General features: G+C 47.2%; 1 protein-coding gene across 3 annotated transcripts; it reads left to right on the plus strand.

Moving 5' to 3' along the window:
- Window positions 1-538: 538 nt before the first annotated feature.
- Window positions 539-22,917, plus strand: LOC122946767 (zinc finger protein 691-like). 3 transcript variants are annotated; one of them, XM_044306567.1, is made up of 8 exons: window positions 539-587; window positions 6,378-6,475; window positions 8,836-8,931; window positions 10,088-10,180; window positions 14,896-14,988; window positions 15,340-15,432; window positions 19,415-19,597; window positions 21,492-22,917. In XM_044306567.1, exons 2-8 carry the CDS (start codon window positions 6,433-6,435, stop codon window positions 22,400-22,402), a joined length of 1,512 nt encoding a protein of 503 aa, XP_044162502.1. In that variant the 5' UTR covers window positions 539-587; window positions 6,378-6,432; the 3' UTR covers window positions 22,403-22,917. The 3 variants fall into 3 exon arrangements, with proteins under 3 accessions (XP_044162502.1, XP_044162501.1, XP_044162503.1); XM_044306566.1 differs by lacking the exon at window positions 539-587 and adding an exon at window positions 602-821; XM_044306568.1 differs by lacking the exon at window positions 539-587 and adding an exon at window positions 3,720-4,556.
- Window positions 22,918-23,242: the final 325 nt, after the last annotated feature.

Genomic DNA, 23,242 nt, shown 5'->3' on the forward strand with positions numbered 1-23,242 from the left:
TGGTAATAACTTCGACTCATAGGAGCCGATACATTCTAAGTATTCAAACGAAGGTTTATGCGAATCGACTTTGGAAGTTTCATCCGAAGTCCATTCGCTCATCCCTAGACATGACCTATGAGGCTATTAAAAAATATAAATAAATAAAAATCCCTGTGAATGTAGCCTTAGTTGTGATGGTTGTGAAGGCAGACTTGCCGCATTACATATCACGCTTTGTGTCGCCCATATAGCGCATTTTATGACTGGAACCACTTCGCCCCGCTCTATGGCGTGCCTCTCTGTCAGGCCCCGTGGCCCCTGGAGAGTCTCCAGAGCGGATAACAAAGCTCCAGAGCAACTTTCCACCTCACTGAACTCTCCAGCGCACAGCGGGGAGCGGAGGACGCCAACATCGCACGTCTATTGGTTCTTCCAAGTCACATGACAGGGAGAGCATCGCAAGAGCTTCTGGGAATTGTAGTCCTGAGGCGCGCTCACCCTACGCGTCGTCCGCCGCGCTGAACTACAACCCCCGGAAGTCGCTGCGGAGGCCGACCAATGAGGGCGCTCTTCCTGCACGTCCTCTTTATTTGTGGCAGCAGAAGGTATGGCAGCGGCTCTCACTTGTATTGTGGTTTCGGGTTTGGTCGTATTTCTGCGTTGTGAGGGGACGCACCGTGTGCACGGCTCCTTTCTGATGCTGTGCGTCGCCATGAGCGGTCATGTGGCTCACATTTAAAGGGGCTGTCCAGATGTGCAGTGTGGGGTGCATGGTCTGCTCTGGAGCCTGTGGAGAGTGGATAGATGAGAGCACAGGTGGCATCTGATGCTTTATTAAGGTACAGGATCATTTCCTCCTATAGCTGAGCTCTATGGTCGCTCCGGGTATCGGCCACCGCCATGTTCCACCGCGGTGCGTGCGTCCGTCCGTGATGGGATAGGACCGTGGCCGCTCAGTCAGGCCTTCAGTGTGCTTTTATGTAATGGGGTCACATTGTGCGCTGTATGGTGCATTGAGCATCTGTGGCGAATATGGCGGTACATGTCGTCACGTGGCACGCTTTTAAAAAATGTATGATGTGATGGAAAACTTGCCTGCGAGTTACTGAAGGCGTGATGGCTCCATAGAGTAACATTCCCCTTTCTATTCTGCTCCGGCCCCTTGTGGATAGAAAACGGAGCCGACGTGCACTGGTGTGAATGAGACCCGATGCCGCCAGTGGTTCACCCATGAAGGATCGCCATGTCTCTTTTCTGCCCTCCGTATGACATCCGTATTCCACGCGCACCGCCGGACTGGAAATGAATTTTTAGGGCATCTCCTATCAGTGGTCCGTGAAAACCGCCGACGGAGCGTAGACCTCAATGAGCGTGTCTGGTGCACGTCACAGACCAGAATAGTCCGCGTCCCTGTAGGATTTTCACTGACCCACCGCCGTTGGAAAATCACTGATGTGTAAAGGCCGCTTTCACGTGAGCGATACGGATTGTCAGGAAAAACGGATCGTTGGCACGCAAGTTCAATTAGTCTTTTCTGTGATTGCGTTTAGTGTGTGCAAATTATGTTCTGTGTGGACTTGCTCTTAAAGGGGTTGTCCGGGATCAGATATTTTTTATTTTTTTAAGACGTGTACTCACCTAATTCCCCCCCCCCCCATATGTTTTTAGGTATTTTCGCCACTTCTACCTGGCTCCGACGGTGTCCCCCACGCATTGTTTACATCTATGTTTATCTTTGCCTAACTTCCTGTCGCACTGCCCTGTGCCCAGCGCGGCATCATGTGGTTACAGCTATCATCCCTGCTGTAACTCCGCCCCCTCATTAATATTCCGCCTCCTTCATTCATTAGAAAGTGCCATGCCCGGTGACGTCACCGGAGGGGCGTAGCTTAGCGCAATGTCTTCCAGCCTTATCACTGCCCCTCCCTGCGCTCTGCATAATTACTGATGCTGATGGTGACGTCACTGGGCTGGAGGGGCGTAGCTTAGCGCGATATCTTCCAGCCTAGTCACCACCCCTCCCTGCGCTCTGCATAATTACTGAGGCTGACGGTGAAGTCACCAGGCCGGAGGGGCGTAGCTTTGCGCGATGTCTTCCAGCCTAGTCACCTCCCCTCCCTGTGATCTGCATAATTACTGAGGCTGGCGGTGACGTCACCGGGCTCCCTGCGAAGCGGAAGAGGCGGCTTCGCTCTGCAGCAAGGGACCCGGGACGTCACTGACTATGAGAAATTCTGCCTGAGAATTTGCGATATCAAAACATGGCATCAGACATGTGGCAAAGGTAGGACAGGCCTGTGTGTAATATTTGTGTCACTGTTGTACACTTAGAACAATGTCCCCAATCCCGGACAACCCCTTTTTAAAGGGGTTCTGCAGCTTTTTCTTACTGATGATCTATCCTCAGGATAGCGTCTATTCCACTGGTGTCTGACACCTGGGACCCCCGCCAATCCGCTGTTTAGGAAGGCAGCAGAGCTGCGACCTTCTCGCTGTTTCCCGCGGGCCCAGTGATGTCATGACTAGCATCACTGGCCTGGGAGCAGCCAAGCCCCATTGATGTGAACTGAGCTTAGCCCCGCCCAGGCCAGTGATACTAATCATGACATCACTGGGCCCCGCGGGAAACAGCGAGAAGGTCGCAGCTCCACCGCCAGCGCCGCTGCCTTCCCAAACAGCTGGTCCCAGGTGTCGGACCCCCACCGATCAGATTCTGATGACCTATCCAGAGGACAGGTCATCGGTAAGAAAAAGCTACAGAACCCCTTTAACTTTAGAGGTTGGAGGTAACAACGGGAACTGAAATCAAAAGCTGAAATATTTTTAGGTGGAGCTTATGTGAAGAAAGGGATGCAAATGAGCGCTTAACGAGCTCCGCCTCTGAAGCCACCAGATATCCTAGAAGTCAGTGTTCGACCCTATAAATATCTGGTGGCATCAGAGGCGGAGCTTGTTAAGCGCTCATTTGCATCCCTTTCTTCCCAGAATTCCAGAGGAGCATGTAAAGCCTAGAAGTCTCCTTAAGCTGATTAAGGCGCTCTCCCCCCATGGAGCGATAGTACCCCCCAAATCCCAGTTTATATGAATACACGATTTACATGGACTTAGAGTGACACGCTGCCATGAACATGCACATTAAAGTATTATTGCTGTCCGCTATTGAAGGTGTACGGGCGACTTTTAGGGTCTTTTTACACAGACTATCAAATTAACGGGGTAGAGCGTTTGCTCAAACACTTGTCCCCGATAATCTGTCGGCGATCACCCGATGAACGAGCAAATGCTGTTCTGTCCTGCTGAAAACCACCGATCCTGCCCGGCAGATTGTGGCGTGTAAACCGCGGTCTGCTGCGCTGGAACAATCGCTCTCTATGGGGACGAGCGATCGCCGAGTTGTTTGCTTCTCCCCATTTTGCTGCATGTAAATGCAGATGATCTGACGGCGATCGGGAGCGTCGGCTTTGTTCCCCATCATGTCAGATAATCGGTCCGATAAGTCGCCCATATTAGATTGTTAATGGTCTGACACCCCCCACGATCTGCGGCTGCTGACATAAAGAGCTGCTTGTTAGGGGTGCTGGTGTCGGACCCCCAACCATCTGTTATTGACGACCTAATCCTCAATATCTGAAAGCTGGACAACTCCTTAAAGGGGTATTCTGTTGGTTTAGTTACCCCCTATCCAGAGAATAGGGTATAACTATTAGATTAGTGGGGGTCCTACTGCTAGGACCCCCACCAATCAATATAGGAAATGCAACCAGATTGCCCCCTTAAGGCCAGGAGCCTGCTGGTATGTTTTTGCATGTTGTCTATGGGGAGCATGAAGCTTGAGCGTGTTAATATCCCATATAGAGGAGCCTAACATAAACTACCTCCATACAGACCTTGCCCAAAAATTGCCAAATTCAGGACCTGTCCATCATAAAAATGACATAACCCTTTATTGGTCAGCATATGATTGGTTCAGGCCTGACGGCTAGGACAGCAACTGATCAAGAAAACCACCATGATCCAGTCTGGTGATCGGGCGCCGTGGTGGTTTCCATTGCCAGGAATCAACGGGAATAGACAAATCTGATCTGTCGACGTGTTTCACCGAGGTCGTCACCATTCGCCTCCATTGTGGTGGGATTCACAATCGTATTTCTCAATCTTTGGTGTCATTAGGTTTTTTGTTTAGTGTTGGAAAAAGTGGAGCAGAAACTTCAAAAATAAGATTTTAGTCGTCGCTGTATGTGTGTAGAAGGGTCCGATATTTTCAAAGGAGATCTTGGGACTTTTTCTCTTCGAATTTTAGTTTGTTGTTTTTTTTTTTTTGTGATGATTTTGCAGTTTATTTCTCTAAAACTGAACAAATCTTTATATAAAAGAGGAAGCGAAAGGTCTGAATAGGGACGTGACGCCGGAGAATTACCAGACCCAGCGCTCTCCGGGTAATCACAAATGTAATGTGTGGAAACATAAAAGCCGACACTGCAGTCCGGAAGAGCAAAAGAAAGTACGACCAGCACCAGGGGGTCGGGTGCGCGCTACCATGGCTGCAATCATTTAAAAGCAAACGAGGACTACAAGTAACAGCACACCGCTTTATGCACAAAGACACATGCAAACACGAATACAAGTAGACTGCATCACTGCTATACTTACTGGATGGTAAGGCGACTTTCACACTGGTGTTTTGGCTTTCCGTTTGTGAGATCAATTCAGGGCTCTCACACGCGGTCCAAAACGGATCAGTTTGCATTCTAATGCATTCTGAATGGAAAAGGATCCGCTCAGAACGCATCAGTTCAGTCTCCATTCCGCTCTGGAGACGGACAACAAAACGCTGCTTGACTAAACTGTCCTGGCACACAATGTAAGTCAACGGGGACGGATCCGTTTTCTATGGCACAATCTGGCACAATAGAAAACTGATCCGTTCTCCATTGACTTTCAGTGGAGTTCATGACGGATCCGTCTTGGCTATGTTAAAAGATAATACAAACAGATCCGTTCTGAACTGATGCAGACGGTTGTATTATCTGAACGGATCCGCACTAAACGCCAGTGTGAAAGTAGCCTAAGTAGAAGCTCTTTGCGCACATTTTTTATCAAAATTACGTCGGGCCCATCTACCAGCGATAGGAACCTACACAAAGACGTGCCTCTCCTGGGCTTTTGGCCTTCATAATTCAGGGCACTGCAGAGTCCGCACCAGGCAGATGGGAGGGAGTGCAAGATCTAAATGGGGGAAGCTGCAGTGGTAACGGACACGTACCTGTCCACTTCTGCTGTGGCCTGTACTCACAGGATATGTCATAACTGAGGCTCCGATGTCAGCCTTCCACCAGAGGTGTACATCAGGAGGATTGCCCAATGTTTGCTGTCGATACCTCTGACCTATGACATACGCTACCTCTGAATAGAAAAACTGTGTCGCCTAAACTTTTAAAAAAGTACACCGATATATACTGGCCAAAAGGGTTCTCTATCGGTTAACTGGCATATTGCAGGGGTAGGCCACCTCCGGCACTCCAGCTGTTGTGAAACTACAACTCCCATCATGCATACTTGCTCTACTTTTGTAAGAACTCGCATACAAATGAATAGAGAATGCTGGGAGTTGTAAAACTACAACAACTGGAGTGCCAAAGATTGCTGATCCCTGGCATATTGTGGCGAGAGCTTTACTGGCACATATGTCAAATGCGTGGCCAAAAGGTGATGCCAACAAGAGCCTAATGTAGCTAAAAGAAAAAAATCCCAAAAAGACTAATTTAAAGTAACCAAGCTAAGAAAAACGAACCAGTGTTTTATCCTACACCCCCCCGCTTCTATTCAAGGCATTACTGAGCTGTTACTCCGGGGGCGTCGTGGCTGCATCCGTTTGACTAGTATCTAAGGTACCATGGATGTGGTTGGCGTAGGCATTGCCGCCACATTGAGACGACGCGTATAAGTACCGCGCTGATACTTTCGACAACTGCAGACCTTTATTCAGATGTACACAATGTCTTAGGGTTTATCACTAAGGCTAGGGCAACATGCGTCGCGCGGCAGAGAGAGTACAGCTACATTGTGACATGTATGTCGCACAGTGTTTTTATAATGATGGTCAATGGTGACGCCCTGCAACATGCGGTGATGCAACAGTCGCACAAAAGTCTAACTTGGATGGATTTTTGGTGACTGTAGTGTTGCATTTGTAGCATGTCGCAGTGTGACACCATTGACTAACGACCATCAGGTCGTTGTGTAGCCCTAGACTAACATATCTGGGGCAACGTCCCTCACCGCTGAGGCCCCCGGAGAGGAGCTTCGTACCAGTGACTTCATGTCTTCTTTCTGGTGTCTACACTTTCCATGCACAGTGTAACCTAACGTGATGTTGTTCCTCTGGCTGTCCACAGCTTGTGTTCTTATAAAGCCTGACATCGTCCTTGCAGCGACTGAATCGGGTTGTACATGGAAGATAGAATGGAGCCTGTGGAGAAGACGCTTCCTCAAGGTGAGAAACCAGAAACCCTACAAAGATTTTGTTATTTGTAGCTACAAAAGGGAGCGACATAAAGGGTAAGGCTAGGTCTACACGACGACATTTGTCGCGTGACATTTTGTTGCACTAATGTCGCGCGACAATTTTTATAATGGCAGTCTGTGGTGTCGCACTGCAACATGCAACATGCTGCGACTGCGACGCGACAGATGGATTTTTCTACGACTGTCGCGTCGCAGTCGCAGCATGTCACATGTTGCAGTGCGACACCATAGACTGCCATTATAAAAATTGTCGCGCGACATTGGTGCAACAAAATGTCGCGCGACAAATGTTGCGCCCTATCTGTCGCACAACAAATGTCGTTGTGTAGACCTAGCCTAAGTGTCCTTCACATCCTGCATGGAAGATGCTAAGACCACCCTTATGGACAGGACAAAGCGGCAGACGAGCTCAATCATTTCATCAGTTTTTTTTTTTTTGTTCTTTGAGAAGACCTCAGTATGGGCTGATAGAAGTCCATATCCGTACAGGCCTTGTCTAGTATTTTGATATTGACACCCCGGCGATCAGATGTTACCTTGTATCTCCGGCAGTGCACAGCGCCGTCCATTGTGTAGTTCCAGCACTAAAGCTAGGAGGTAACAGCTGATCGGCGAGGATGTGGGTTGTTGGACCCCACCGATCTGATATTGATTGCCCGTCCTGAGGATAGGCCATCAAAGTTCTAACCCGTTCAATATCTTAGCAGCAAAAGCTTGCATTCTGGATTGAGGTTTCCAATTCAGCTTTGTATAGATGGAATACTCTGTATTTCTTCATGTACATATCACATCCATGCAGACACTGTGAGCTTTGTAGGAAAGAAGGTCTTTGTACAAATGAGACACGTGGAGGAACATTATAGGGTCTGTGTAACTCTATGGCAGCTAATAGAGCCATTGTACAGCCCCTTAGGGGCCTTTTACATGGGCCGATACTAGGGGTGCACCGAAATTCCGGCGGCCGAAAATGGGCCTAATCCATTTCGGCCGATATTGGTACATATCGGCAGAAAATATGGTTGGTTATATACGTTCGGGCGGCCGGCCGGCGGCGCCCCTCATGCTGTGCCTCCTAAACGCTTGCCGCTCTAAAGAATCTCCGGCTCAGTGCTGCGCAGCCTGCTGTGTCTGCTCTGTGCTACTGCTGTTGTTAGTGTAGCGTGGCCGAGCTCTGTTCGTTCCGCGGTACAGGAGCTTTTGTTTCCTGTACCCGGCCAGACTGACAGGAAGTGCTCACTTAGTGTGCACTTCCTTTCAGTCCGGCCGGGTACAAGAAACAAATGCTCCTGTACCGCGGACCGAACAGAGCTCGGCCACGCTACACAGGCTACACTAGAGGTGACAAGGGAGGGGGGGTGTAAAATGAGTGACAAGGGAGGGGTGTAAAATGAGTGACAAGGGAGGGGGGGGTAGAATGAGAGTGACAAGGGAGGGGGGGGTAGAATGAGAGTGACAAGGGAGGGGGGGGGGGTAGAATGAGAGTGACAAGGGAGGGGGGGGGGGGAGAGTGACATTTTTTTAAAAATAACCACTTTGGGTGGCATTGTGTGTATAATATCTATGTATCTGTTTAACTTTATATTTTAATTCACTTTCCTTTTTTTTTTACTTAAAAAAAGTATTTGGGCAAAAAGGCAGTTTCGGTTTTCGGTCAAGGGCATCCTGAATTTTCGGTTTCGGACCAGAATTTTCATTTCGGTGCACCCCTACACACAGAACTACGATCAGTAGACCCAATCATTGCCCGCTCATGTGAGCTGCGTTTACATGCAGCAGTCATCCCCTATGTATAGGGACGAATGATCCTGACTATGATCATTCATCCCCACACAGACTGGTTGGTTGTTGGCAGTACATCCATTTTTACACGGGCGATGTGCCGCCTACCACTGATGATTTTATGTGCCACACAAATGGGTCACAAGTGTTTTGCTCATTTGTCGTGATTGGCGACACATTTACACAGGCCGACTATCAGAAGCTCATTTTCTTAGGTACGTTGGCTGCTATTTGGCAGGATCATCCTCCCGTGTGATAGATGCTTTAGAGCGCCAGAGTGGCCTCCCTATGTAAGTGCTTGTATTGCCGTCAGTAATGCCGCAGCGTGCCGATCCTTTTCTAGGACAAATGAGAAGGATTTTCGCATTGTAGAGACATTTACAACATATTGTAAGTCTCCCCTTAACGACACTGGCTCCTGACCGTTCTCCCAGGCCTGATCTTCAGAAGAAGCCCATGCAGTATACTTGCCCGTCTGTGTCCAGCTTTTATTGTGGTTTATTTCAATGATTGCAATTTATTGAGATAAAGAAAACTCCTTCTTTACAGAATCTGCTGTTGTGAAGCCAGACATCGAATCTAGTATAAAAGAAGGCAAACCTTTGATTATAACGATTCCAGTAGACGACGAATGCAAGTCCTCAGGTGAGTAGCAAACTAGGGTTTGTCCAGGAGTACACCCACCCCCCTGCCTCCCCTGCTGAATAGATCGTACTTACCTGCTCCACGCCGCTCCAGTCCTCGGCGCTGGCTCCCGTATCTCCATCTTCCAGTCCAGGGTTCTTCCCGTCTGACACGGTCACCTGATTCTTTTCAGTCAACCACTGGCTTCATCAGTGATGTGTCCACAAGACACTCGTCACTTCTGAAGAGGATCAGGTGACCGTGCCCATGCGGACAGGAAGAAAAACACTGGCATGGAAGATGGAGATGCAGAAGGAGGCATGGAGCAGGTAAGTATCATCCTTTTCGTAGTGGTGGCAGGCTACCCGCACCTGTTGGAAATGATGTGCTCCCAGACAACCCCTCCAGGAGATGATAAAAAAAAATGCTTCCCTTCTGGTGTCCTGTGTGTCAGACCCATCATTCTATCGTCAGAATTATAGATGAGCGATTTTGATATTTTGAAATTAGTTTGCACTTTGTTTGGTGGTAAAAGCAGAATTGCGTTATGAATTCCGTTACCACGGACCATAACGCAGTTCTACGTCATAATAGAAGTCTGTGGCCTGCATAATGGATCCGTCCCGTTTCTGTTATGCAGGGGAGTCCTCTCCTGATCCTGAGTCCTCTCCTGCATAATGGAAATGGGACGGATCCGTTATGCAGGCCATAGACTTCTATTATGACGTAGAATTGCGTTATGGTCCGTGGTAACGGAATCCATAGCGCAATTCTGCTTTTAACACCAAACAAATTTCATAACCTGAAATTCGCTCATCCGTAGTCGGAATACAGATTGTGGTTTACACCTTCAGATTGGCAGGTTTATGTCAGAACACAACTGAGGCTGAGGTGATACGTTCCAGTGATAACGCCATATTCCACAATGCTGTGACAAAGATGGTCAACTCATCAATCATTAAATCTCGGGTATCCCACCATTGTGGGGGTCTGACCTATGGGACCCCATCCATCCTGAAAATGATGGAGATACAGCACTGGATTAGCGGCCCCTTCTGTTAGCACGTTTTCCCTGCGCAGTGATGCACTCCGCTCGTTCTCGGCCCTCCATAGGATTGGTTAATCTATCTATCTATCCTGTTTGTATATATTTGTTTATTTTGCTATTGCTCCACAGACGTCTATGTGATTTCTGATAATGCCTCAGCAATAAAGCAAGAAATTAAACCTGTGATGGATCCTTTACGACACAGAAATGCATTTTCACAAGGTTTGTCAAAGACGTACATCTGGTTTACCTTACTGCTTGTTACACACCTGAGGGGTTAAAGGGGCTTTCTAAGAGTAGACATTGATGACCCATCCTTACAGTGCCGTACATTTTATAGCTGTTCTTGCTATTGGAGGCCAGGCCTAGTTATTTATGATGTGTGACCTATGAATGTGGCGTTACTGAGGTCATAGCTGCTTCACACAGCGGTGTCGGGAGTCTAACGCCCACCCATCTGATATTGATGACTCGTGATGAGCGAAGCAAGCTTCAGATGCTGCACCCAAAGTCGCTTTGTTCAAAACTTCAGATTAAGGCCTCATGCACACGGACGTTTTTTTTCACGGTCCGCAAAACGGGGTTCCGTTGGTCCGTGATCCGTGACCGTTTTTCCGTCCGTGGGTCTTCCTTGATTTTTGGAGGATCCACGGACATGAAAAAAAAGTCATTTTGGTGTCCGCCTGGCCGTGCGGAGCCAAACTGATCCGTCCTGAATTACAATGCAAGTCAATGGGGACGGATCCGTTTGATGTTGACACAATATGGTGCCATTTCAAACGGATCCGTCCCCATTGACTTTCAATGTAAAGTCTGGAGTTCTGTTATACCATCGGATTGGAGTTTTCTCCAATCCGATGGTATATTTTAACTTGTAGCGTCCCCATCACCATGGGAACGCCTCTATGTTAGAATATACTGTCGGATATGAGCTACATCGTGAAACTCATTTCCGACAGTATATTCTAACACAGAGGCGTTCCCATGGTGATGGAGACGCTTCAGGTTAGAATATACAAAAAAACTGTGTACATGACTGCCCCCTGCTGCCTGGCAGGTGCTGCCAGGCAGCAGGGGGCAGACCCCCCCCCCCCCTGTTTTTAACTCATTGGTGGCCAGTGGGCCCCCCCTCCCCTGTTGTTAACTCGTTGGTGGCCAGTGTGCGCACCCCCCTCCCTCCCTCTATTGTTTTAATACATTGGGGCCAGTGTGCGCGCGCCCCCCAACCCCCCCTCTATTATTTTAATACATTGGGGCCAGTGTGCGCGCGCCCCCCAACCCCCCCTCTATTATTTTAATACATTGGGGCCAGTGTGCGCGCGCCCCCCCAACCCCCCCCCCCTCCCTCCCTCTATTGTTTTAATACATTGGGGCCAGTGTGCGCGCGCCCCCCCAACCCCCCCTCCCTCCCTCTCTCTATTGTTTTAATACATTGGGGCCAGTGTGCGCACCCCCCCAACCCCCCCCCCCCCCCCCTCCCTCCCTCTATTGTAATCATCATCGGTGGCAGCGGAGTAGAAGATTTTCATACTTACCTGCTTCTTGCTGCTGCGATGTCTGCGTCCGGCCGGGAGCTCCTCCTACTGGTAAGTGACAGCAATGCGCCGCACAGACCTGTCACTTACCAGTAGGAGGAGCTCCCGGCCGGACGCAGACATCGCAGCAGCAAGAAGCAGGTAAGTATGAAAATCTTCTACTCCGCTGCCACCGATGATGATTACAATAGAGGGAGGGAGGGGGGGGGGGGTTGGGGGGGTGCGCACACTGGCCCCAATGTATTAAAACAATAGAGGGAGGGAGGGGGGGTTGGGGGGGCGCGCGCACACTGGCCCCAATGTATTAAAACAATAGAGGGAGGGAGGGGGGGTTGGGGGGGGGGCGCGCACACTGGCCCCAATGTATTAAAACAATAGAGGGAGGGAGGGAGGGGGGTGCGCACACTGGCCACCAACGAGTTAACAACAGGGGAGGGGGGGGGGGCCGCACAATGATATTCAAACTGGGGAGGGGGGGGGGGGTCTGCCCCCTGCTGCCTGGCAGCCCTGATCTCTTACAGGGGGATATGATGGGGTTAATTGTACTATCATATCCCCCTGTAAGAGATCGGGTGCTGCCAGGCAGCAGGGGGGAGTCTTGTACAAAGTTTGCAGTGTATTCTAACTAGAAGCGTCCCCATCACCATGGGAACGCTTCTGTGTTAGAATATACTGTCGGAAATGAGTTTTCACGAAGTGAAAACTTAGATCAGAAAAAGCTTTTATGCAGACGGATCTTCGGATCCGTCTGTATGAAAGCAACCTACGGCCACGGATCACGGACACGGATGCCAATCTTGTGTGCATCCGTGTTCTTTCACGGACCCATTGACTTGAATGGGCCCGTGAACCGTTGGCCGTGAAAAAAATAGGACAGGTCATATTTTTTTCACGGCCAGGAAACACGGCTCACGGATGCGGCTGCCAAACGGTGCATTTTCCGATTTTTCCACGGACCCATTGAAAGTCAATGGGTCCGTGAAAAAAAACGGAAAACGGCACAACGGCCACGGATGCACACAACGGTCGTGTGCATGAGGCCTAATACTGTATAGAGATCTTAATCCGTAGAGGACCCGCTCCGTACATGTACGCCGCAGATGTCCGTGACTTAAGGACCAGCGCGTACATGTACGGCGCTGTTATCGAGTGGGTGCAGGAGATGCGCGCGCCCGATCCGCGGCAGGATCTAACAGGCATGCTGGCTGAAGTGTATTACAGTGTGTGATGCACTTACAGCCAATGCATCACAATACAGAAGTATAGTCCTGCATTGTAAAGGGGAACAGACCCCCAAAAGTTGAAGTCCGAGTGGGACAAAAAATAAAGTGTAAAAAAAGTTTAAAAAATAAAGTTTAAAAAAATAATAATTTAGTAAAAAAAAAAAAAAAGGTATCGCCGCGTCTGTAAGAACCTGCTCTATAAAAATATCACTTGACCTAACCCCTCAGATGAACACCGTAAAAAAATAAAAATAAAAACGGTGTCAAATATTTTTGTCACCTTGCATCACAAAAAGTGTAATAGCAAGCGATCAAAAAGTCATATACACCCTAAAATAGTACAAATCAAATAGTCATCTCATCCCGAAAAAAAGACCCTACACAAGACAGTCGCCCCCCCCCCCCCACCCCCCAAAAAAATTAAAATAAATAAATACGGCTTTCAGAATGTGGAGACACTAAAATATTTTTTTTCAAATGTGCTTTATCATGTAAAACTGAAACAATTTGGTATTGTCACGTCCGTAACAACCTGCTCTATAAAAATACCACATGATCTAACCTGTCAGATGAACGTTGTAAATAACTAACAAAAAATAAAAACAGTGCCAAAACAGCTATATATTTTTGTTACCTTGCCTCACAAAAAGTGTAATATAGAGCAACCAAAAATCATATGTACACTAAGATAGTACCAACAAAACTGCCACCTTATCCTGTAGTTTCCAAAATGGGGTAACTTTTTGGGGAGTTTCTACTCTAGGGCTGCATCAGGGGGGCTTTAAATGGGACAAAAAACCAGTCCAGCAAAATCTGCCCTCCAAAAACCGTATGGCATTCCTTTCCTTCTGCGCCCTGCTGTGTGCCCGTACAGAAGTTTTTAACCACATATGGGGTGTTTCTGTAAACTACAGAATCGGGGCCATAAATATTGAGTTTTGTTTTTGACTGTTAACCCTTGCTTTGTTAGCGGGAAAAAAAGGGATTCAAATGGATTCAACCTGCCAAAAAAGTGAAATCCGGAAATGTCATCTCTATTTTCCATTAATTCTTGTGGAATACCTAAAGGGTTAACAAAGTTTGTAAAATCAGTTTTGAATACCTTGAGGGGTGTCATGAAGTACAATATGTGACGGGAAAACAATCTCAGAATGGCCTGGATAAGTAAAAGCGTTTGAAAGTTAACACCACATAAAGTGACACTGGTCAGATTTGCAAAAAATGGCCTGGTCCTGAAGGGGTTAAGCTTGCCTCGCTCATCACTATTGATGACCTATTGGATAGGTCATTCATATTTTACTTTGCTCCTTTTAAAGGGGTTTTCTCAATCAGTAGACTTTGCTATCTGTGTCAGTCCCATAGACGGTGAGTGGGCAGTAGTGTGTACGCTCTACCACTGATCTATTCCCACTTGGGACATGGACCCAGTGGTTGGTCCTCTACTGACCCAGCAGTTGTCCCTTATCCTGATGTTATTTCCGGAGTACCCCCTATAACACTAGTCTGGTTGGAGTTAAAATTCTTTATTAGCAAATTCATCTACAATACATGAACTGCAACATGAATCTGATCTGGAGATCAGGACCTCCCTCACGTAGTGACCCGGTGTGCACTGCAATATGTGTCCCACCGGAAACACTCTCCTTACATACATGGTGCCTAGAGTCATTATTACAGGACCTGTGTATGGATATTCTGATCTCTATTAACACCTGAAAGTCCAGATACACACGAGCGACTTCAGTGCGAGAAACTTGTTGCGTGTGACAGTGTGATTTCCCGTTCTGAGCAAGGATTTATAATGCTGTGTGTCCCTTCCAGACCCCGAATCTACTGAATTACACTGACTGCATTATGTCCGTGTATTTCAGTCAATTCCAGGTCCCTCGGGGTCGCACATTCTTATAAATCATTGTAACGCCGTGCCATCCTGTCAGAGGAGCAGAGGTCAGAACGGGAAACCACACTGTCGCACGCAGCAAGTTTCTCTCGCTGAACTCGCCCGTGTGCGTCTGGTCATATGGTCACCCCTCACATATATAAAGAGATACGTATGGGACCGTTGCAGTTCACGTTCAGTAATGGCTTCTTTTGAATGTATACATAATGTATGTCTAATATATATATTTGTTACTCTTCCTTTCCTTGTCCACCCCCCCCCCCCCCCCCCCATACACAGGAGTTTACGTGATTTCTAATAATACTTTAACATTGAGGCAAGACACAAAACCTGAGATGGCTCCTTTACCACTCAAAAAGGCTTCGTCACAAGGTATGTTACAGATGTGGCTCTGGTTTACTTTGCTACAGTGCTTGCTGTACACCTAAAGTGGTAAAGGGATTTTACAATCAGCTATTTGTAGGGGTTCTTCATACTTGTGGCTGTGTTTGGTGTTGCTGCTCAATCCTCTAGACACTGTTTGTTTGTATAACTTTATGCCAATTATTGGTTTGCTTATGTTGCGACATAATTTTACACCAGAACTGACATGCAGATGTTGCATCTTAGGCCTCACCCCATTTCCTTCTGATCATTTGGTGCAATTCACGACAAGGTCTAGGTGCATTCACATTCGTCAATGGGGCCTGCTGATTTCTTTTTTTTTTCTTTGGGGATCTACAGGTGTTTACGTGATTACTGACAACACTTTAAAAATAAAGCAAGAAACGAAACCCCAGATGGATCCTTTACCACCTAAAAAGACATTGCCACAAGGTTTGTTAAAGACATACTTCTGATTTTACCTTCCTACTTTCAATTCAAAATCATCACCGTATAGGCAAGGTTAAAGGGGTATTCCCCTTGTTTTAAGTTATCCCCTATCCACAGGATAGGAGATAACTATTAATTGGTGGGGGTCCTAGGACTCCCACCGATCACTAGAACAGGGACTCTGTACCCCCTGCAGCCCCCCCTGAAATGAATTGGGCAGCCAGTCAGGTGCAGCTGCTCCATTCATTTCTATGGGAGTTCCAGTGGAGTGCTGTACAGAACTCGCATAGAAATGCTGGGGGTATGGGGCCATCATTCTCATGATTGGTTGGGGTTTCCAGCTCTAGGACCTCTACTGATCTAATAGTTATACCCTATTCTCTGGCTAGGGGCTAACTTGAAACAACCTGATTACCCCTGGGATTGACCATCCATTTCATGTGTATCAGGACCTCCTAACGCCTGATGTCTAGGGAGAGTAGGACACTGTTGGATTTCATCATGCCTGGGAAGATAATGTAGTGGCAGGGTTTGGGGTGACCCCAATGCTACGCTCACGTGTTGCTGCTCTCCGGAAGGAATGGTAAGGAGTGGTGCACCCTAATGGGAAATAAGTCCAGAGAGTCAGGGTCTGCAGTAAACTAGTGTTTCTTTACTGGAAGAATTCAGGTGCAAAACTATATAGGCGAGGCATAGGGTTGGCTTCTCCGGTCTCCTCCCTTGCAGAATAAGAGTCCATTCACACGTCCGTGTGTGTTTTGCGGATCCGTGGATCCGCAAAACACGGACACCGGCAATGTGTGTTCCGCATTTTGCGGACCGCATATTGCTGGCACTAATAGAATATGCCTATTCTTGTCCGCAATTGCGGACAAGAATAGGGCATCTACAATTCTTTTTGGGAACGGAAATGCGGACCCGGAAGTGCGGGTCCGCATTTCCAGATCGGGGCCGCACATCGGAATTGCAGATGTGTGAATGGAGCCTAAGGGTTTGATGCTGAGGAAAGGTCTGAGCTAGCTGTCCCCCTCTCTCTCAGAAGGCTGGTACCCTGGTCCAAGGCTAAAGGCCCACAATCTGTAGCTCAGTAGTCCGGGTGGCTCCTTGGTCACAGGGCTGGTGACCCATGGTCTGTGGCTCAGCGCCCCCATCTCAGCGTCTTCTTCTGGTCACTCATACAGACTGGCAGAGTCTCCCCCTCCAATCACTGATCCCTAACTGCAGAACACTAGGGGCTCTGACTACTCTCCTTATATACAGTTTCTACCTGAACTAGACTATTCTAGTGGGAGGGGTGGATGGATAAACTCAGCACAAACAGGTACAATGTTACATTTCTGGACTCTCATAGACTTGCATCACAGCTTCGATCATACTCAATGGCAACAGCACAAGTTTTTCCAGACAAAAAAACTGGTTTTCAGATATAACAACAGAGCTAAACCAGACATTCAAATGGTCAGTCTGTCTAGTTTTGGTGGTAAACAAGTCTGGCTTTTCCCTCCAAAACATGCTCTTCTTTAAACTAGGGCTGCAGCTAACGATTATTTGAATAATCGATTAGTTGCCGATTAATTTCTACGATTAATCGGCAAAAACGACAAAATTACAAAACAGAGAGGTTTATATGATCTTACTTGAAAAAATATGTTCAAAGGCCATATTAAAACAAATTGTGGACGACACTATTATGGGGGATCTGTGGACGACACTATTATGGGGGATCTGTGGACGACACTATTATGGGGGATCTGTGGACGACACTATTATGGGGGATCTGTGGACGACACTATTATGGGGGATCTGTGGACGACACTTATGGGGGATCTGTGGACGACACTTATGGGGGATCTGTGGACGACACTTATGGGGGATCTGTGGACGACACTTATGGGGGATCTGTGGACGACACTTATGGGGGATCTGTGGACGACACTTATGGGGGATCTGTGGACGACACTTATGGGGGATCTGTGGACGACACTATTATGGGGGATCTGTGGACGGCGCAGTTATGGAGAGGGGGATCTGTGGACGGCGCAGTTATGGAGAGGGGGATCTGTGGATGGCGTAGTTATGGAGAGGGGCATCTGTGGGTGGCGAAGTTATGGAGAGGGGGATCTGTGGGCGGCGCAGTTATGGAGAGGGGGATCTGTGGGCGGCGCAGTTATGGAGAGGGGGATCTGTGGGCGGCGCAGTTATGGAGAGGGGGATCTGTGGGCGGCGCAGTTATGGAGAGGGGGATCTGTGGGCGGCGCAGTTATGGAGAGGGGGATCTGTGGGCGGCGCAGTTATGGAGAGGGGGATCTGTGGGCGGCGCAGTTATGGAGAGGGGGATCTGTGGGCGGCGCAGTTATGGAGAGGGGGATCTGTGGGCGGCGCAGTTATGGAGAGGGGGATCTGTGGGTGGCGCTGTTATGGAGAGGGGGATATGTGCACTGTTATGGGCATAACAGTGCACAGATCCCTTTCCTCATAACAGTGCACAGATCCCTTTCCTCATAACAGTGCACAGATCCCTTTCCTCATAACAGTGCACAGATCCCTTTCCTCATAACAGTGCACAGATCCCTTTCCTCATAACAGTGCACAGATCCCCCTTCCCATAGCAGTGCCATACACAGACCCCCCCTCCTCCCCATAGCAGTGCTATACACAGACCCCCCTCCCCATAGCAGTGCCATAGACAGATCCTCCCCCCTCCCCATAACAGCCCCGGCCCCGATGCTTATAAGTCGGACTAATCACTGCATCTTTATTTTACCTTTTTACAATGACGCTCCTTTAACAGCCAGGCAGAGCGGACGGCGGCGTAACGTCACTCACTCACGTGACGCACCTGCTCCGCCCACCTCATGAATGAAGGAGGCGGAGCAGGCGTGTCACGTGAGTGACGTTACGCCGCCGTCCGCTCTGCCTGGCTGTTACAGGAGCGTCATTGTAAAAAGGTAAAATAAAGATGCAGCGACCGCCCGCCCGCATAGCAACGAATCGGCGATTATTCGATAACTGGATTCGTCGACAACGAATCCAGTTATCGAATATAATCGATTACATCGATTAATCGTTGCAGCCCTACTTTAAACACTATGGCAGCTGTGGAAAATTGGCAGCTGTGGAAAATGACCAGCTTCTCATTCAAAGTCCCAAAAGTCTCTGCGTTCTCTAACCCTTTCCACAGAGCCTCACAATTACAGTGCAAATGAACAGGATATATATCACAACATACATATAAAATGCAGTTACACTGTATTAAACAGTATAAGTCAGTGCACGTTAACCCTTTAAAGTGAGGAGTTGATTACTTTACACAGGGGAAATTAAACAAATGTCCGGACATATAAAGTACCCCTGCTCCAGGGCACTTCAATAAGTGATCACTCTATTGAGAATACAAGCACACCCTCGGTCTCTTTACATAGTGAACGTTTGTGTGTACACTCATTTCCGATAACTGGTCCAAATGAGAATCCACCATTTATGCTGACACCTAAATCATTTGGCTAGCCTTACAGATGACCCCTGACAAACATACCAGTTTTACCTGGGTGTTGGTCCTATACTAGTGAAAAAAGCCTTGAAAGCGCAGAATTATTGCCCACATGCCAATATCAGAATACTCCTGGTAGGCAAAATAGAAGAAATATTTTAGTGACATTGTTTTCGACCTTTCTGTGAATCTTTAACTATAGACCTCATTGACCCTCTATAGAATAGTTTTCTCTTTAACTGAGTAAATGGCACCCAAAACAAGTCTATTTGGTATAGAGAGGCAGTCTGCTGTATAGTAAAAAGAATCCTAGTAATGTGGTCGCCCGGAGAAGACATCCTGTAGTTTGCCAAGTTCCTTGGACTTGTGAAACGTGCAGAATACTGTACAAGGAAAGAAAGGAGCAGATTCCGCATAGGTGCGCCATAGTAAGTCAGCTTATCGATGGTCATCTTTATTTGCATAAGCCTTTATCTTAACGGTTTGATGTTGCAGGAGATGAGTCTTCAGAAGCAACTATTATAGTCAATATTGATGACGATGAGGAAGATGATGATGACGATGAGGAAGATGATGATGATGGTGAGGAGGAGGAAGAGGAGGATGACGACGAAGAGGAGGAGGAGGAGTGTTATAAAAAGGAACAAGTGACGCCTAAAGGAGGTGAAAACGCTGCAGGTTTGTAGGTGCTAGTAATTGTAAAGGAAATAAGATGTCGGGTGTCTGTGCGGGAGACCACACCGTTACACATTACAGATTTGCGGGAACAGCTGCCCTGACAAATGTCACTTCGCTTTTTTTTTTTTTTTTTTTTTTTTTTTTTTTTTAACTGTGCAAAGCTGATCATAAAGCGGGGCCCTGACATACATGACCATCATCAGATTGACTGACACAGACTGTGATGCAATATCCTTATCTGCTGCTCAACCATTAGGACAATTAGATTCATAAATGAGCCATGTAACGTTAAAGGGGATCTGTCGCCACGTCCCTGTAAACTAATGATGAGCAGCCTACAGAGCTGGGCTCAGATTATGGTAAAGGGGTATGCCTGTTTCATGATATTGATATCCCATCCTCAGGTCTTCAGTGTCACATCTATGGGGGTCAGACTTCTGGTTCCCCACCTATCGGCTGTTTGGAGAGGCTGCATTATCATTACCTGCACGCCATCTACTAGTGTGGTGTAATTAGGCCTCTTTCACACGGGCATCATGGTTTTGGCCCGGATAAGATGCGAGTGCAAAACATTGTAATGCATTTTGCACACGCGTGAGAAAAATCAACATGTTTGGTACCCAGACCCGAACCCGGACTTCTTCACAGGGAAAATAATAACATTCTTAATACAGAATGCATAGTACAATAGGGCTGGAGGGGTTAAATTTTTATTTTTTTATTTAACTCACCCTAATCCACTTGTTTGCGCAGCCCGGCTTCTCTTCTGTCTTTATCTTTGCTGTGCAGTAGGAATAGGATCTTTGACGTCACTGCGCTCATCACATGGTCCATCACATGATGGATCATGTGATGAGCACAGTGACGTCACCACAGGTCCTTTTCCTGTGCACAGCAAAGATGAAGACAGAAGGAGATGCCGGCTGCGCAAACAAGTGGATTAAGGGGAGTTAAATATTATTATTTTTTTAACCCCTCCAGCGCTATTGTACTATGCATTCTGTATTCAGAATGCTATTATTTTCTCTTATAACCATGTTATAAGGGAAAATAATAATGATCGGGTCTCCATCCCGATCGTCTCCTAGCAACCGTGCGTGAAAATCACACCGCATCCGCACTTGCTTGCGGATGCTTGCGATTTTCACGCAGCCCCATTCACTTGTGAAAAACGCACAAAATAGAGCATGGTGCGATTTTTCACCCAACGCACAAGTGATGCGTGAAAATCACCGCTCATGTGCACAGCCCTATAGAAATGAATGGGTCTGGATTCAGTGCGGGTGCAATGCGTTCACCTCATGCATTGCACCCGCGTGGAAATCTGAGCCAGTGTGAAAGGGGCCTTACAGCTACCTCTACCATTCAAGTGAATAGACGATCAGCTGTAATTACATTAAACAGGAGGTATGAACACTGCTGCCCTTTGAAACGGCTGATTAGCGGGGTTACTGGGAGTTGTAATTTTTCAATATCTTAATACTAGACAACCCATTTAATACGGTTTCTCCCACTGTGTGCCTGTAGACCGGCTGATGCTTATAAAGGACTCCTGAGTGCACATACGTAATGGAGGGAAGGAGTCCTGTATATGGGTCTCACAGCAGGTTTGCTGGTGTACAGTGGGGGCCAGTATAGAGGTAACAATTAATGGTCTGAACTACTTCATTACAGACTAGTCTAAGACGACCAGAGCCCTTCAATATAACTTCTCAGATTCTTTATTAATATCTTAGCATATACTCACACCCAGAAGGTTTATTGGAGAATTTTCAGCGACTTTCCTCATACATATATGTGCCACTTACAGAAATCCGTGCACGTGCTGCAGACTGGTCTCTGCCAATACCATGATTATGAATTTTGGATACTTACATTTATTCGTCTTTTGCAGACTGGTTTGTTCAAGATGTTATCACCCCAGTAGAGAACAAAAGCGCCCAACATCAGCCCGGACCAGTCAATGTCTGGTGTGTGAAGAGCGTAAAGGTTAGCAACCAAAACCAGCCTAAGGGAGAAAATCTTGGCAAATCTGACAAGAAACCAGGGGTTAACGTTCTCGAAAACCAGGCGCTTCACAACAGGCAGGCCCCTATTGGCTCAAAGTTCGGGGCGCCTCTCTCTGATGCAATAACTATAGACGACGATCTAGAAGAGAAGATCCAGGTGTGTCATGAGTGTTCGATGTGCTTTACCTCGCTGTCCGATCTGGAAGCGCATATGAAAAGTCACCAGGGCGGAAGTTCCTGGATTTGCTCTGACTGCGGGAAATCTTTTTACACCAAGTCAAGTCTCGATCGGCACCATTTAACTCACCTGAAACGTAAACCACTAAAGTGTCCGGAATGTGGCAAGGATTTCCTCAAGCATGCAAATTTTGAAATGCACCTGCGGCTCCATGCCGGGGAAGTGCTTTTTCCATGCAGTGAATGCGAAAAATTGTTTAATTCAAAGGCCTCTTGTGACAGACACGTACGAGCGCATAAGATAGAACGTCCACACGTCTGCCCCCAGTGTGGGAAAGGCTTTCTTTATAATGGCTGCCTCATTAGGCACATCAGGGTTCACACTGGGGAACGGCCATTCCCTTGTCCCGAATGTGGCAGATGTTTTCGTCAGACTTCGGCTCTCAATCGTCACGTAAAAACCCATACGGGTATAAAGCCATATGACTGCTCGGAGTGCGGTAAATGTTTTACCCATCAGTCTGATCTCAACCGACACAAGGAGACCCACAGAAGAGAACAGCTTGTACAGTGTATGCCAAGTAATGAAAGCTCTTTACCCACATACATTATTTTATAAAACGTACTGTGGCTGCTGGCGTACCCAGTAGTTGGAGCAATGTAAATTAGTGTTAATACTAATGAATTTGAATTTTTTTTATAGTGTGCATATGTAGAGATGGAACTCTGCTTTGGAGCCACGGTATTGATTAACTAGCAGTAATGATACCACCATATCAGATGCCACTTTCCTTTATAAAGGGGGAGCAAACTGGTAGCAGCAAGACTGGGGGATTTCTTATTTCTTATGCCTTGCCTAAGCCAACACGGTCGTTTTCCATGCAGTAGTCACATGAAGGTGTGCTGATTTTTATTTCCCCATATGACATTCTTCTGGAATTTAAAAGCTATGGACACCAATTTAATTTTTATTATTAATTTGCTTCCAAAATGCAAAATTCATTTGAAACATTCTATTTCCGTCATCAAAAAGTTCCTAGCATTTTGCTTCTGCAGAGTGTAAGTCCTTCACCTACAGTTCTGCCCATAATTATTCATACCCCTGGCAAATTTTGACTTAGTTACTTTTATTCAACCAGCAAGTAATTTTTCGACAGGAAATGACATAGGCGTCTCCCAAAAGATAATAAGACTATGTACAAGAGGCATTATTGTGGGGAAAAACATTTCTCAGCTTTTATTTACATTTGAGCAAAAAGTGTCCAGTCCAAAATTATTCATACCCTTCTCAATAATCAATAGAAAAGCCTTTATTGGCTATTACAGCAATCAGACGCTTCCTATAATTGCAGACCAGCTTTTTGCATGTCTCCACAGGTATTTCTGCCCATTCATCTTTAGCAATGAGCTTCAAATCTTCTAGGTTGGAGGGTCTTCTTGCCATCACCCTGATCTTTAG

This window comes from Bufo gargarizans, chromosome 9 (genome assembly GCF_014858855.1).
Source record: "Bufo gargarizans isolate SCDJY-AF-19 chromosome 9, ASM1485885v1, whole genome shotgun sequence".
NCBI classification, from domain to species: domain Eukaryota; kingdom Metazoa; phylum Chordata; class Amphibia; order Anura; family Bufonidae; genus Bufo; species Bufo gargarizans.